The following is a 16,694-nucleotide window of genomic DNA, read 5'->3' on the forward strand; positions in this document are numbered from 1 at the left end:
AGACTTAAAGGTAAAGTTGTGCCGTCAGGTTGGTGTCAACTCCTGGTGACCACAGAGCCATGTGGCTTTCTTTGGTAGAATACAGACTTGGCAGCAGACAAATTCAGCAGTTTTCATACATGCTGGAGGATTCCCAATGGTAGACAAAGCAATATGACGCATACACTCAGCATTCCCAATAGGAATCTTAAGTTGCTTCCAAAATTCAGCTACAAGGTAGCAACTTTTCATGGTTTTAATGTTTTAACTTTGTTTTTGATCTGTGTTTTATTGTAAACTGCCCAGAGATGTTAGTTTTGGCAGTATACAAATACATATATGCTAAATAAACACGCCCCCATAGCTTCACCAGGCCTCTTATTTGTGCTGAAAATACCTGTGAGCATGCCTAATCCCCTGCACAGGTGCCAGGTCTCCCATCAGGATCTTCAACATAGTGGACTTTCCAGCTCCATTCTCTCCTACCTGAAGGAAAGGATGAACAAATGAGAAATCTTCCAGAACCCTGCTCTTGGGTCTGATACAGTGGTAGCATTGGCTAGCGATCTTTGGCCAGGCCAGGACTGCTTCACACTAAACAAACCTACACTCTCCTTTGTAGATAATATAGAGTATAGCCAAGGGGGCCAAAGTGAAGCACAAAAGACAAGGCTGCACATCAGACATGATGATAGGCAGGTTGAAACAAGGGCAGCACACACCTGTCTGTGAGAAAACCCAACCAGGCTAGTTCTAGTTAAAATAGTGATAAGCAGTGCTAACTGAAGACTATGTGGTTTTTGTGGGGAAAGTATTAGTGATTTGGCTACAAAAGGCCAAAGCCAGCTGGAAAGCAGGGTTCTCAAGATGCACCCAAAAGAGGCTTTCCTTTCTGCAGAAGGATCTGAATAGCAGTAGTTTGGGAAGAATTTTATTTATTTTGTGAGTGGTTATCATTTGAATGATTTTGGATCCTTCTGAACAAAAATGGCATCCCAGGCCCACCCCCACCTGTTGTCAGAGCTCTAACTTCACAGGCAGTACCATACTGGGTTCTGCTAGGTCTTTTCTTTACCAGTATCACCCCCACTGGTGTAAGAACCACCCCCCGCCATACCACACATATGCGGGACTCCAGGTCGGCAGAAACAGAAAGGGAACGGAAGATGTCATTGCCGGGCTCATAGTAAAAGTCCACTTCATCTAGCTGCAAGATGGGAGGAGAAAACTTCTCAAAGCCATCTGGGAACCTGTAGGAAAGAGGACAAGGGGGCTGAGCACGCAAAGGAATGGCACAGAATCAGGGGTAGAGACACCATTGCGCTAACAGGTTAATAGAACCTGGGCTGCTGTGTTCAGGGGCCGTGCCTCGCACCCCAGCCACACCCCCTGCGTCTGACATCAGAGGAAGGGGGCGTGGTTTCACTTGCAAACAGGGCCATGCACCCCATTTGCGAGCAAATTCCGGCATTTGAGGCACAGCGCTCCCTGCTTTAAAAGGAAGGGAGATGTGATCCTGGCAGGGCTGGGAAGCCGGCGCTGGCTAAGCTTCTCAAAAACGGAGCCACACAGCTTAGCCAGCCTGGTCAGAAATGCACCCTGCCCCCCCCTCCCCCCGCCTTTTAAAGCAGGGAAAGTCGCTCCTGGCTGGCCGGAATTTGCTTGCAAACGGGGCACACAGCCCCGTTTGCAAGCGAAACCACTGCACCTGTGTCTGACATCAGATGCAAGGGGTGTGGCTGGGGGGCTGCTGGCGGAACCGGGGCCACCCTACGCCACTGCATAGAGTCACTTCTGTATTATTTACCGTGCCTACTGCTGTGCTGGCAAAAGCATTCAGTGGTAGCAAGACCGCACATGTATAGTGCTTTTGGAACGCTTCACAGATATCTCTCTCCACCCTACCCACCCACTATTTGGGTTATGGTCTGAAGCAACATGGTCTGGGTCTAAGTCAGTGCCTGAATGGCACCCTATATATACTGCCTTGAATTCCATGGAAGAAATGGGAGGAGAGTTGGTCTTGTAGTAAGTAAGCAAGCATAAATTGTCCCCTTTGCTAAGCAGGGTCGACCCTGGTTTGCATTTGAATGGGAGACTACATGTGAGCACTGGAAGATATTCCCCTTAGGGGATGGGGCCGCTCTGGGAAGAGCATCTGCATGCTGACAATACTGAACTAATGGTCTGACTTGGCATAAGGCAGCCTCCTATGTTCCTAAAGGCAGGATATCAATGTTGTACATAAATAAATACTAGTACTGTTTATATAGCTCCATCTGTGTGCATGGAAGTGGTCTCATTCTGTGTAGATCCCTGCCACAAGGGGCTCACAATCTAAACACCAGAGAGGCAACCAAGCCAGGGGAAGAGGAAGTGGAGGCAGGGATAAACTGGGGGAAGAAGATGCAGCTATGCCATCAACAGGTGCTTAGGCTTGGTTATAGGATTGTAAGGGTAGTGATAAATAAATGATCTTGTTGCAGTCTGTACAACCACCCTCTAGGTAAAGCATCATTACTCCCAAGCTGCAGATGGTGGGCGGAGGCAGAGAGGGGATAGCAGCTTGCCTAAGGCCACTTAACTGAGCTCATGGCACAGGCCAGCCCGAAATCGGGGAGTCTCCAACTTGTAGCTCAGTCTCTTCAGCCACTACATTCTCCAAGTGGAATGTATTGGGAGCCTGAGCCCACCACTGAAACATCTGAAGCACCAATGCAAGCAATTCCAACTAGGAATTTAACACCTTGCAGCCAGGTTTCAGCTTTGTTCCAAATACACAAGTATCTACTCACTCATTTGCAGAGTGTAACATGCAAAGCCTCAAGCTAGTGGATTGCCTATTGGCTAGAAGGTACACCGGAGGTTGCAAGACCAACTGACTCTTAAACTGCTGGTCATAAAGTGAAGAGTGTGCTTGAAAAGGCCGAGGGGGGTGGTGGCTCTTGTTCATGAGGAGGAGAGAGGAACACAAACAGGCTTCCCGTTTCAGTTAAGATCCACTTACTTAATTATCACCTCACTGTCCTTGTCCACGGGTTTCAGTTTTGGCCTAAGAGATAAAAAGAGCAAACCTATTACAATAAAAGAAGGGTAGAGCATCGTAGGCTAAGCCCCACTCTTAGCTACTGGGAAGCAGAGGGGGCTTCAGGCCAGAGCACATCACTCCCTACCCCAGATTCACTGGAGTCTGTGAAAATACATCCCTTGCCCCTGCAACTCACCCCCCCCAAGCACCCCACAGTTTCCTCCAACCCCTTAACTGAACATATTCCAGACTCCAAAGGCAGTAAATCAAAGAGTCTGGGCAGCTTTCCTGGCTCAACATGAAGACCTCTAGGAATCTTGTCCTAGTCGCTGCTACTTCCTTGGCTTTAAAAAAAAATTACTTCTACCTGGGCAGCTGAAGATGCAATGCTGCTTATTTTGAGTCCACCTATATTGGGCAGCAGCGATATAGGAAGATGCTGAAAGGCATCATCTCATACTGTGTGGGAGGAGGCAATGGTCAACCCCTCCTTTATTCTACCAAAGACAACCACAGGGCTCTCTGGTCGCCAGGAGTCAACACCGACTCAACGGCACAACTTTACCTTTAAACCTAGGTCAGATCCTTTGTCCATCTAGGTAGGTATTTTCTATGCTAAGTGGTAGCAGCTCTCCAAGGTTTCAGAGGAAGGTGTTTCCCAGCTCTGCCTAAAGCTAAGAATGGAACCTGGGACCTTTTGCATGCAAAGTAGATTGTCTACCACTGAGCTGCAGCCCAGAGACCCTGTCCCCCATTTCTATCCTTTCAGATCATCCCTGCCAATCTGCAGATCCTAAAGGTTTCTGTCTCGACAGAACTGTGCAATTGAATCCTGTGCCGATGTTACTGACCGTTCTCTCCCCACCCACAAAGCACAGTCCAGCTGGGATGCATACTCACAGCTTCTCCAGCAATTTGAGTTTGCTTTGTACTTGAGATGCCCGATTTGCATTATAACGGAATCGATCAATAAAGACCTACAAGGGAAGAGAAAAATCATTGTATTTCAGGCAGAAGCCTCCAGCAAAGACTAACACACAGCATACAACCTCTCAGATAAAACTGCAGTTAGTATTTTATAATCAACATTTAAAACAAATGTAGATTTATAGGAGCTAACTTGCAAAGGATCTTTATCTGACTTGGGAATCAAAACAGTTGTCACTTCCAATCATGTTTTTGAAATATCTAAATCACTAATAATTTCTTTAAACCGTTTCCTCAATATTGGGACTAACTGACATATAATTCATTCATTCATTCAATTTATATCATGCCCAAACATATGTCTCTGGGCGGATAACAATTTTTTTTGTAGTTTTTGCAAAATTCAGATGTAAGCCCATCTGATTCAGGTGTTTTATTCTACTTTAACTTGGCTCCTTAAATTTCCTTCTTGTTAACCGAAAGGATGAGCCATTGACTATGCTGTTATGATTTCAAGTATCTGATCTCTCTGCAAAAAAGACTGTCACCTAATTAAATAAATTATAGTTTATTATTCTTATGGACTTTAGTTGATTAACAGTTTATTTGCATTTAAGCAATCTGGTAGTCAACTGAACATTACAGTCCTAATTTACTTAGAGGCAGACAATCACAGGGCTCTGTGGTCGCCAGGAGTCAACACCGACTCGACGGCACACTTTACTTTAGAGAGTAATCATCACCCTGGTCTAAACTTGCTGTAATGCTGTAATTCATGGAAGTGAAGAAAAAGGACAGAGCAGGGACTGGGCACAGGCTTCCAAGAATTCTGAGGCATCTTTTTAAAAAGAATGCTTCTAGTCTTTACGGGTGAGTGAGTGATGGGGGCAGCACCTACAGAAGGGTGTGGCTGAACATGGTTCCAGGGCTTGGGGGCAGGAAAGCATGCTCTGCAAGCCTCCTGGCCCTCTCTATGACAAACAAACCAGAATGAATTGTGCAAGACAGTGTGGAATAAGTTGTGCAAAAAGCAGATATACACCGCTCAAAGGAGGAGTTTACACTTCACGCAACTCCGCTGTGCTTACGACCCTATCTCCAAACACCTCATGTGAGCCCTTGCACCTGAATGTGCTCCCGGTATTGCTGCTGGGCCTCATATTCACGCTGCTGGTTCTTCAGTCGCTCTTCCTTGATCTTGACGAAGTTCTCAAAGTCGCCCCGGTAGCTGTCGAGCCGTTGTGAATGCAGGTGGATGACATCAGTGGCCACGGCATTCAGGAAGTTCCGGTCGTGGGAAACCACCAGGATGGTGGACTGCCAGGTCTAGGGAGGGCCAGCAAGCAAGAGGCAGCCTTAGTTGGGTGGAAATCTCAGCCCGATCAAAGGATGGAAATTAGTTCCCAAAGAGAGCCACACAATGGCCTTATGACCCCCATCAAATACAATAATCTTGGATGCTATGACTTTTGTTGCCACACCGACCTGCAGATAGTTCTCCAGCCAGATGATCGCTCTCACGTCCAGCATGTTGGTTGGCTCTGGAAGGGAACAGAAAGGAGGTTCTTTGGCAGTAGTTGAGGAAGTATGGTACTTAAAAACATGGAACAGCAACTATTTTCCAAACAGGATCCAATTTCTGGCAAAACAGGGCTGCAGTTCTACAGTAAAGCATACACAGTGCATGCACAATTACATATGCAAGCTTTGGGGTTGAACATCCAGCCTGAGGAAGCATTCTGTTTAACGCCAAAGCATCCAGACGGTATCATAAACATTACTAGGACCAAATAAAGGGATTTTACTGATTTGGTGGATTGCACAACTTGATTTATCAGGATGAATGAACCTGCCTTGCAACACAGTGGGAAGGATTATATGGCATTTTGAGCCCTATTCAAGTTATGGTCAATGCACACACAGGAGCACACTTCCTGTCTCTACTCTACATTTGAGGAGGCCTGTACTCAGGATCACCTTTAGATGATGTACCATCATTCACTCATGTCTGAATATGACTTTGGTGTCTTCCAACTGTATGGCTCAATAAAGGCCACCACAACAGGCTACATTTCACTATGTCTGGATCTAGCTGTTCATATCAGATATGCTGGCTCCCTCAGAAGCCCCATCATCAGTGTGGACATGACTTCACCACAGCACAGTGACACATGCTAGTACCGCAGGGTCTAAATGGCCTTTCCACAGGTCAAGGTTGCTCGGACAACTAATGTGCATGCATTTAGGGCCAATTCAAGTGGAGTGACTCCTCACCGCTACTTGCAATGCATAATTGCATCCCTGTCTGTATCCCTTCTCCCCAGCATGCCCCCTCTTCAATATAAATTCCCTCTTCCATTTCCAGGTTGTTCTAAACAGTTTGCCAAAAAGTCCAAAGTGGGCAAACAATGGCTAGTGCTAACTTCCAAACCATAATGAGAAACAATGGTCTTAAGTGGGTTTGAAAGCTACAGTTAATGCTAACTTGCAAACCATAGTTTGCCGGATAGCACACCAAACTCAAATTAGAGCAACCTTGAAATGGATGAGGACAAGGGGAGTAACACAAGCCCTGGTTGGCACATGCCCAGTCCTTAGGGCCAGTTCAGATGTACACGAGCCCCAACGTGTGAGCAGGACAGAGTTTTGTAGCATGTGTAGAGGGGCGATTCGGATGAATGCCTCTCATGCGATGTAATGATGTCCTGGCAGTGTGTCGGGAGGTCCTACAGTGACATCAAGATGGGCGTACTCCAGGCACAATTCTGTCCAGCTCATACGTGCTGAGCACTAGGGGCCCTTAGTGCTATGTGCTGCTTCCCTTCCTTCTCAACATATCTGGAAAATACTTACCATCAAGCAGGAGAAGGTCAGGTCTGAAGATGTAAGCAGCAGTACAAGGAGCAGGGGTGAGAGAGAGGGGGGGAGAGAGAGAGAGAGAGAGAGAGAAGCAGATGACTGCATTAGTACCGAGGCTCAGCTTGAGATTCAAAACCAGGTCTCCCTGCTCCAATTCCGATTCTTTCCACTACACTACACTGGCCCTCTATTTTAAGCTGAGGGAAAGAGAGATTTGCCCAGCATGATCCAAAACACTGCTGACCCCTGTGCTGAATTCACCCTTTAATTTAAAATGGCAGCTAGGCATATGCTTAGACCCTTGACTTTCCTGGGCACACCTTGCTGAAGTCAAGGATTCAAGCTAGTTTTCAGCCTGCCAGCATCAATGTTAAATGCAATTTACGGATATAAATACAGTAGAATCAACAAGACGTACCTGGCGAAGAGAGCACGAGCTAAAGCCAGCCTCATCCTCCAGCCTCCCGAAAACTCTCTGGGGAGAAGGAACAATACAGGCGGCATCAGATACCCTGTGACAACTGGACACCAATGAGCCTGTAGAGAGCCATATGGTGATCAAGATTTTGCCCACATGGGACAAGGATGGACACCACAAAAGCTTGAGTTCAATCTGCACCCTACCTCTGAGGAGGAGATAACCCATCCTGGATGGCTAAAAGAGAAGGGCCACCAAATTGCTGGTAGCTCCCCGCCCCCGCCATCTTTCTCCCACCCCTCAGAACCCAACCACAGCAATGACAGGAGGAGGAGGGACACCAGAGAGCTGGGGAGAAGCTTGAACACCATGTCCCCTGGTATCTCTCTTACCTGTCCCAACACCAAGGATGAGCCAGGAGCTGCACTCCATCTTGGCCTGGGTGAGGAAGAGAGGCCCCAGACTAAAGTGACAATTCCTCTGGGGCTGCCTGGGGATGGGACCGTAGCTCAGTGGTAGAGAATCTGCATTGCATGCAGAAGGTCCCAGATACAGCTGGGAAAGACTCCTGCCTGAAACTTTGGAGGGCTGCCGCCAATTAGTGTAGACTAGGGGTAGGCCACCTTGTGTCTCCAGCTGTTACATAAGGACATAGGGGCAGCCCTGCTGGATCAATTCCCAAGGCCCATCTAGTCCAGCATCCTGTTTCACACAGTGGCCCACCAGATGCCTCTGGGGTGCCCAAAGGCAAGAGGTGAGGGGGGGGGCATGCCCTCTCTCTTGTTGTTGCTCCCCTGCCACTGGTATTGAGAGGCTTCGTGCCTCTGAGCCTGGAGGTGGCCTAAAGCCACCAGACTAGTAGCCATTGATAGACCCGTCCTACATGAATATATGTAAACCCCTCTTAAAGTCATCCAGGCTGTTGGCTACCACCACAACTTGTGGCAGAGCTGTGGCTGGGGATAATGGGAATTGTAGTTCAGCAATATTTGGAGACCCAAGGTTACCTATCCCTGGTGTAAACAATACAAAAATAGATGGATCAATGATCTGACTCAGTATAAGGCAGTTTCAACTTCCATTTTGGGGTGGGGCTGTAGCTCAGTAGCAGAGCATCTGCTTTGCATGCAGGAGGTCCCAGGTTCAATCCCTGGCTGCATCATGCCTGAAACCCTGGAGAGCTGCGGAAATAAATAGACCCATGGTCTGAATCGCAATAAGGCCGCTTCCTGTGTTCCACGCTTCGAGGACAAGGGGAGGGAGAGCTTCAGGCTCACCAAAGGGCCCTAAAGAACAGCAGCTAATGGGAGCGGGGGCGGGGGAGATGCCTGCCTCCCACAGCATCTCTCTTACCTGCCACAAGAGCACAGGTATTTATTGTATAATTTACTATAAGCTGCCTTGGGGATTATTTTGATGGAAAGGTGACAAATACATCTCCAAAGTTTTGTTTTGTTTTTTTAAAAGGAAAAGGAAAAATTCTAGGACTCCCAACAGCTCAGACCACAGACAGATTCAGCCTAGGGAGGAAACCACTTACTTGGTTGTCTGTTGCTGCATTTTTGCACTGAATCCCAGCCCAGCCAGAATAACAGATGCCCTGTAAAGGGGGAAGGAGCAAAAATCTCAATGAAGGAAGTCAGTAGCTTGGGGGACAGAAGCAACAAGCCTTTCCCATAAAATTCCATTGAAAGAAACATGTATAAACGCAGCTGCATCATTTTAAAGGCATTTAAATGTCTTCTTAAGAGGCTATATCCAGTGCAACTCTGTCCCATTTTTAAAGTCATAGCAATTCCAACACTTTCAATTGGCCACTGGACCAGCATTGCCCTGAGCCCACTCAGAGGACAAGGAATTAAAAACAAAACCCTCATGTAGTTACTGGGCACTGATGTAACGTCATAGAGCCTTAGCACTAGGGCCTCCACCAGTGCAAGTTCCAATGTTCTCAGAATCTCTCGAGTATTCCTGCGATTACACTCTGGAAACGTCACACTGTAAATGGGAAACACGCCACAAAAGACTAGAAGCACCAAATGTTGCACCAAGAGAAGGTGGCAGGTTCAAGCTACGCAACTGATGCCCGTCTACTCCTCCTTCCCACTGCCCTGCCCAGTTTGCTTGCTTTGAGTGCAAGACAACTCCAGAGGCCCCCAGTCTGAATGGCACAACTGTAGGAGGTGGGTAAGATGCTTAATCTTATCCCTTCCTTCCATTGGCTCAAAATGGCCATCTCCCTGGTGCTTTCCCACCCATGGAGAAAAAGATGCAGGGTTCCTGTATCTTTTCCCTCATGGGTAGGAAAAGCAGTTTGAAGAGGGCAATTTTGAGTAAACAGTGGGTAGGGAAAGGAAGCTCCTCCTCCTCCTCCCCACCACACACTTCTATTGAAGGCTGACTTTGGGGTTGCTTTGCACTAACATTCTAATGTTCTGCTTCACTGGCATCAGTTCCCCAAGGCCTGAGGAGAACCAACCAACCAACGGCTTTGAAAAGGAAGGAGGGAGAGACACAGAGATTAATATCTCTACCAAGAAAGGTTCCAAGCACCTGGAATTATTTGCTACATTCTCTCTTGTCCAAACACTTACTTCAACAGAGCTTAGAAGAATAGAAGCCACCAAGTGAAGAAGGGAAAAAGTTATCAAAAGCCTCTTTGTACCCCTGAGGCTGGACCAGACAGAACCCATGGGGTGTGGATGAGGAAGCAGCACATCTGTATCCTTTCTGCCTAGTCCCCTGCTTCCTCCTCTTCACACAAACATCCACCACATCCAGTCTAAGTTGCTCGTAAGCAGCCCCAATGAAATCAATGTGACAAGTTCTTAATGACTAACTTAAGTAATAACATTTGCAATGGGACTACTCATGAGTAGCTTAGTCTGACCATCAGCCACTGTACCTTTGGACCCACATATTGAGTTTTAGCTCCTAAGGAAACCCATTTTACTGTCTATCAGAGCATAGTGTTTCATATGAATAAAATATTTCTGAAGCATACAACACACACACGTACGTTTTTAAGAAGGATGCACACACGTTGCAGCAGGGACCATTTTGGGGGCAATCTAATGAAAATTCCGGGGCCAGAGGAACAATTTGGGGCTGCAGCATTGCTGGGTGTGGGGTTTCCTACCTTTTGCCTCTACAAAGAAATCCTGATCCAAATTGCCTCCCCTAAATTGTTATTGACCATGGAGGGAAACACAGGCACAATTACATAGAGCTTTTTCCCTCTATAGCCAGTAGCAGCTGCGTGATGGTGGTGATCAGGGCAGCAGTGCAGAGGCAAAAGGATATGACCCCCACCCCTTGCCTCAACCCCCCCGCCCCCTCAGCTGCTTTTTGAAAAAAAGAAAAGGACATTGGGAATTCCACACATGGAAGTCCCGTGTTATGTTTAGTTTACATCCTCAAAGAGCCATTTCCGTGTATGCAGGAGGGAAGAGGGAATGCCTAGATGGGCACTTGCTATCCACAGCCTTTGTAACTTCTTGCATGAAAAATCATCTTTATTTTCCACAAACATGCTGCCTAATTAGTTGGTGGCATTTTTACGAAAATTTCTAAAAATCAGTTATCCTGACTAAATATTCGGACCCCATTTAAGGAAAAAAGTCTTTGTTTTTCTAGTGCCAAACTTCTGTGCCATAGAAGTTTTTAACACTTAGCTATCCCCCCCTCTGATAGACCACTGGCTTGTTTTGAGGGGGGCAGGGGTCTATTCTGTGTTATACTGCCCAAGCCAACAGAGCTGCACAGTTTTGCCCCCCCCCCCCGCCAGCTGCTTTTGGATTACAACTCCCATCATCCCCAGCCACAGTGACCAATAGCAGGGATGATGGGAGTTGTTGTCCAACAACAGTTGGAGGGCCAAAGTTGTGCAACTCTGCCTTGGAATATGGCAAATCACAAGCCACCAAAATGCTCTTTAGCATTTTAAGGGGAGTTTGAGGAACTGGATGGTCTCAGGGCTCATCTCAGTTCAGCATACAAATTTCAATTCAAGTTGGGTCTCCCTTTGTGTTTAACAGGCAGCTGGTGGCAACTCTGTCAGAGTTTAATCAGCTTAGAAAACTTCTGATCACTGTTGCTGGTAGTGATTCTATAACCCATCAAAGCCAGAGCTCAAGTCTGAAGAGAGGAAAGAGAGAAATTGCTACGCTCGTCATCTTGGTTTGTGGCACATGGTAGGAGCTACAGATTGTTGGGGTGTGTGTATGTACAGTATACACGTTGTCTTTGTTCTTGCCACTGATGTATTCTTTGCAGATCAGTGTAGAGGCTTGGGGTGAAGTTTAGAATGTTTGTGTCAGTCCTCAGTCCTGTAGACCGAATGGTCCGTTTGTATTTCTTATTGGATGTTGGAGGCTGTTATTTTTCTGTTAGGATGCTCTTTCACTCAGAGTAGGGCTGCTGTTTATGATTTGGCAATCATTAAGTAATAAACCTTAGTAACTTTGTTCTGCTTTTTAAAATTTTTTATTGGTTTTTACAATATCTTAACAATCCCGTTACATCTTATTAAGTAAATATTGACTTCCCGCTCATCAATCTGCGCGATTCATTAACTATACAAGTCAACCATTGCTATAGTAATTCAAAACATATATCCTACACATTGCAAACTCAATTTTATGTAACTTTGTTCAATAAACTTAACAAGCCTCAGTTTCCACTCTGTTGCACTCCGCTACACAGGTGGAGCGAAGCAGGATCCCTCCGGCTAGCAATGCTGCAAGCACATCCATTCGATGCCGGCATCACAAAAAACCATCACCATGGTGGATTTGGGGCATGGAGTGGCCCAAATCCTGACACCAGTGTGGCTTGTCCATGAGGCGATGGCCTCAGGTAGGGCCTGCGTCCTGGGGTGGCCAGTGCAGGAGTCCCACCCCCACCTATGAACACTACCTCCCCTGCCTGTGACCGTTGCTCCCTGGCGCCTCATGGCTGCTCATTCTCATCTGTGGGCTTGCAAGTGCTTTGCTAGCCATCTGGATGGCTGGCTTCCTCTCTCTTTCTCTTCTCCCACAGGAAGAGAGTGAGAGAAAAAGCCATTCCAGGCAGAGGCGAAGCTACCAGTGTTGCAACATGTCCTTGGAACATGGGCCCTCTCTCTGGGGGGTCCCTGCTCCCTCCTCCCTCTGCTGCTCTTGTGTTGTTGCCCTGCCGCCCATCCCTGCTCTGCTTCTGGCCACCAGCATCATGGCTCCTGACCTCCCCCTTCCCCCTGCCGCCGCTCCTCCTGGCCTTCCCCTTGCTGCCACCACCGCCATCTGGCTCCCAAATGGGGTCTTCTTGCCGCCAACGGCGACGGGAGCTGGATGGGAAAGGAAGGCACACGGGGGCTTTGTGCCTGCATCATCTGGGAATTGGATGGTGGCAGCAGCGAGGGGAAGACCAGGAGAGGGAGCAGCAGCAGGGCTGGGCGTGATGACGGAGGCGGTAGGAGCAGCAGCAAGGCGCTGCCGTGGAGGCGGGGCACACCGCAAGCGAGAGGGGGTGCCTGTGTTCAGTGGCTGATCGCAGGCCCTCTCTGCCCTTGCGACACCTCTGCATCCGGGTGGCTCGCAAAAACGCTTGCAAGTCAGCGGATGGGGAAGGGCAGGACCAAACCGAGGGGCAAGATGGCCCTGCCTTTGATGTCAGAGTGTGGGCAGGAGGGGGTTGGGCCAGTGGCATCACCTCGTGGCACCCATGCTGGAGCCGGCACTACCCGAAACCCACATTCATCATGCTTACTCCAGACCCCGTTAGATAACTAAGCACAGCTATTTGCATTTGCCCCTAATAAAAAAGAGCCTCGTCTTACCTCGCTGGGGCCTTGTCCGACTCAATCTCTTCCAGTCTGGCGTAGATTTCTGACAGCCTGGGACCTTCAGTGCCTTCTCCCCTGGAACAGAACGTAAGAGCAGGGTGGCTGTTTGTGCTTGACAAAAGAAGGCCAGCTCTGGCCAGAGGATGCCTCCATCCAAGCCAGGTGAGTTGGACAAGGCACTCAAGATCAGGGTTCTTTCCTACCTTCCAGAGTTGACCCGGGCAGTCAGATCCTTCTCCTCCTTCAGCAGGCTCTCGCGGGTGGTGTCGCACTCCAGCACACTCTGCAGGGCTGGCGTGTCATCACCTGCCACTTCCTGCTCTACATGGAGGATGCTGATGTGCGAGGGGATGCGCAGGCTACGGCTGGCCATCATCTTCAACAAGGTTGTTTTGCCTAACCCGTTCCGGCCCACCAGGCCGTACCGCCTGCCATACGCCAGGTTCAAGTCTGCACCCGTGAGGAGGACACTGAAACAAGAGAACGTACAGGCCTCAGGATAGTCTCAGCTGCCAGCCCAGCCGAGTCTCCGGACAAAACCCAGCTGCTCTCCCTCACTACTACAGGCAACATAAGCCATTCACGAGAGGAAGTAGCAGGGAGTGTTTGTGGCAGACTGCCTGTAGGCTCCCCCCTTGCCATGTGGCAACAAAAAGTCACAGCACCTTGTGTGTGGAACTTCAGCTAGGCTAGCATGCAGTGGCCTGCCTAAAAAGCTCCTCCTCCAAGTTCCAAAGTTTGGCAAAGGCATCTGAATTAGGGCGAGGGTTACTGCTGTATGGCGGTACAGTTCTCTCTCTTTTGAGCCCTATTCAGATATTATATTGTACCGACGTCCAGTGCAAATGGCTGTACAGGTGTTCATTTTAAAAGTGAACCTGGGTACAGGACTCACAAATGCATGGCACAGGTCAGAAATGTACTACTGCACTGTACTGTACTTTGTATTCTAAAATACTGTACTGTACTTTTAGCTACTACTGTAGCTAAATACTTTGAATCCATTTGTCTTATGTGTTTTAACTTTTGTAAACTGCCTTGAGATTGTTTTTAATGAAAGGCAGTATATAAATCTAACAATAAATAAATAAATATTCTGGCTGTTCACACAACTGGGGCTGGGGAGGCAGGGTTCAACCTACTTCCCCGCAAACGACCACTCACAGCCTGGGTGGTACGCTCGCTCCCTTAAACTCAGCTAACAGCTGGGATAAGAAGCGGGGCTAGGCGGCACTGCCCTGCCAGGATCGGGCCCAATCCCGGCAGTTCTCATGCGCAGCCAGCCTGTCCCTAGCCTGGGTTAGGCTGTGTGTGGTAACAGCCTCAAGGTGTAACTATACCTGTGTACCTGGTACACAGATTGTACGAGTGTTGAACATAAGATGTGAATAGGGCTTTTATGTCTCTACAAAATGCTGTTTGGGGGCTGTTTATTGTTTCGGGTAGCATTTTTACTGTGCTGTACATAGTTTTGATGCTTTCAAATATATTGTAGCCATTTTGTGCCACAGACTGTAGACAAAGCAGGACATGTGTTCTTTTGAGATTTAAAAAGAAAAAGCAAGCAACAAAGTTCTTAAGAACTGGATGCAACTCGGCCCCAGCAGTATCCAGTGCTGGGCTCTTTTCAACTCTGACCCCACCACCTCTTCCTTCAGCCCCAGCTGCCCAGCCTTCCAACAACTCGTCCCAGACATCCTGGTTCAAAGCTCCCTACCCAGTCTACAGGTTCACTCTCGCCACACAGACTACCCACAAGCCTCTCCTCCAGTTGCCTGCAGCGACTCACCGCTCACCGAAGGACACGTCGAAGTTTTCAATGCGCACATCATAGGACTTGTTCTTGCCAGACGTCTCTAGACGGGTCTCCTTCTTGCTGGCAGCTTGGCTGGCGGACGCCTCTTCAAGAACCCTATCACAAAATAAAGGAGGCTATTCATGTAGCATCTTCCCACAATTCTCATGAAATACATTGGCCTCCCAATGCTTAGCCCTAGTTCTTCCCAAGATAGTAAGCCTGTTCCTCTGTTGTACCACATCAGTCTATTGGTGGGGGCTCATGTAACAGAATGTTCCCAAATTTAAAGAGATTCCTACAAATAGAAAACTACTATATCAAGGAGAAAAAAAAGTCAGAATCCTTCTCCTTGACAACAGGGAATTGTTTTGTATTGAGGAGTATTCAGTAATGTGAGCACGCGCACACACGTACACACACACACACATACACACACACCCTCCCACAAGCCCTCCCCAAAGAGGGTCATCTGGCTCCCACTTTACTTTTGAATGGAGACCAAAAATGTTTTTATTCTGCAAGTCCTTTCTGTTTTGAGGTTTTCAGCAGCTACATTCGGATTGGTTTGATCTACTGTTTTTAGATACATTTTAGTATTGCATTAGTATTATATTGCATTTATGTCATTTATTGTTAACTGCCAGGAAAGGACTGATAAAAATCCATAAATAAATACATACATCTATTATGCCAATCAGTACAAGTTTGTCTAGATGGGTTTTGGCACAAGACCTATTCATAACAATGGCCTTTATGTTTTGTGCACTGGAAGCTATTCTTGAAGCTCAGAGTCAAGACAAGACACCACATTCACAATGAAAAACCACTAGCTCAGTCCATCTGCTCTGAAGTCACTCTATCTATACTACCTGGCATATCCACTGGGCCAATATTCCCACCACCACCACCACATCCTGCCCACCAACATCAAAGACCTTGTCAAATTACCCCAATTCCCAGGTCCTACCAAGTGACAATCACAAGCCCCCTCACTCACAATGGGTTGCCAGACTTCACGGAGTCTCGCTCCTGCTTCTTGTTCTGCTTGGCTTTGAGGCGAGCCTCTGCTTTCTCCAGCTTCTTGGCATTCACCAGCTGCAATGCAAAAGAGTGAGGTCAGAGGAGAAGCAAACCTCGGAAGTGCACCCCATCTCCAAAGGAATGACTTGTTTGAGTCATCTTGGAGCCATCTATTCCCCTTCCATCCATCTGCAGTGTGCTGTAGACTAGAATAGGTGGCTTGAGGAGGTGGGGGAAGAGGGAGGTGTGGGTAGTTCTCCCCTGCAGTAAGGAGTTGGCCTTTTGGTCTCTTCTTGCTCCACGCCATGTTAACAAGAGCAGGTACACCAATGTAAACAGATCCTGTGTCTGGGGAAAGAGGCCATGACATGTGGGCATGTTTTAGTATTGCAGTAGTAGAAAGAGACAATGCCATGACCTAATCTAGCATGGAAACCGGGGCAGGGGGAGCCAGAATGCTTTAAGCAGTTGGAGAACTGTGGGGAGTAAGACATGTGCCACCCCAGAAGCTTTAAAACCTTCATTAACTCAGCAGTTTGGAGGTAACCGCAATAAGACCCACCAACTCTGATGCCCTTACCGAGGTTTGGTCTCTCTTCAGCAGCAACCCTGGCAGCAGCTCCAAGCTAGAATCTGCAATCAACAAGGGAGGCAGTGAGCAGTTAGCCATTAGGGGTTCCGGATAGCCGTAGGGGGTCCTAGCACCTCTCCCCAGCGACTGCACTGGGATATGAAGAATTAGATTGGCCAATAGTCTGAACCAGGATGTGGCAGTTGTATATGTTCGTATGAAGAAGGAAAGATCTCCTTCCACCATAATAAGGGAGACCAGGAAGGGTAA

The 16,694-nt window shown here is 47.9% G+C and overlaps 1 protein-coding gene across 4 annotated transcripts in view; it reads right to left on the reverse strand.

The window, feature by feature from the left end:
• ABCF3 (ATP binding cassette subfamily F member 3) overlaps nt 1–16,694 on the reverse strand; it is a 39,024-nt gene that overhangs the window by 8,303 nt on the left and 14,027 nt on the right. For 3 of the 4 annotated variants that reach the window (XM_053308362.1, XM_053308363.1, XM_053308364.1), the window contains 14 exons: nt 16,434–16,486; nt 15,831–15,928; nt 14,825–14,947; nt 13,239–13,505; nt 13,030–13,110; nt 8,752–8,811; nt 7,212–7,268; nt 6,788–6,810; nt 5,420–5,475; nt 5,060–5,260; nt 3,908–3,984; nt 2,987–3,031; nt 1,097–1,229; nt 377–465 (listed from right to left, as the gene is read on the reverse strand). In XM_053308362.1, the coding sequence (XP_053164337.1) occupies nt 377–465; nt 1,097–1,229; nt 2,987–3,031; nt 3,908–3,984; nt 5,060–5,260; nt 5,420–5,475; nt 6,788–6,810; nt 7,212–7,268; nt 8,752–8,811; nt 13,030–13,110; nt 13,239–13,505; nt 14,825–14,947; nt 15,831–15,928; nt 16,434–16,486 (1,363 nt within the window). Of the gene's footprint in view, nt 1–376; nt 466–1,096; nt 1,230–2,986; nt 3,032–3,907; nt 3,985–5,059; nt 5,261–5,419; nt 5,476–6,787; nt 6,811–7,211; nt 7,269–8,751; nt 8,812–13,029; nt 13,111–13,238; nt 13,506–14,824; nt 14,948–15,830; nt 15,929–16,433; nt 16,487–16,694 lie in introns of those variants that run through there. The other variant, XM_053308365.1, reaches the window with a different exon arrangement.

The sequence above is a fragment of the Hemicordylus capensis genome, chromosome 3, assembly GCF_027244095.1.
Source record: "Hemicordylus capensis ecotype Gifberg chromosome 3, rHemCap1.1.pri, whole genome shotgun sequence".
NCBI classification, from domain to species: domain Eukaryota; kingdom Metazoa; phylum Chordata; class Lepidosauria; order Squamata; family Cordylidae; genus Hemicordylus; species Hemicordylus capensis.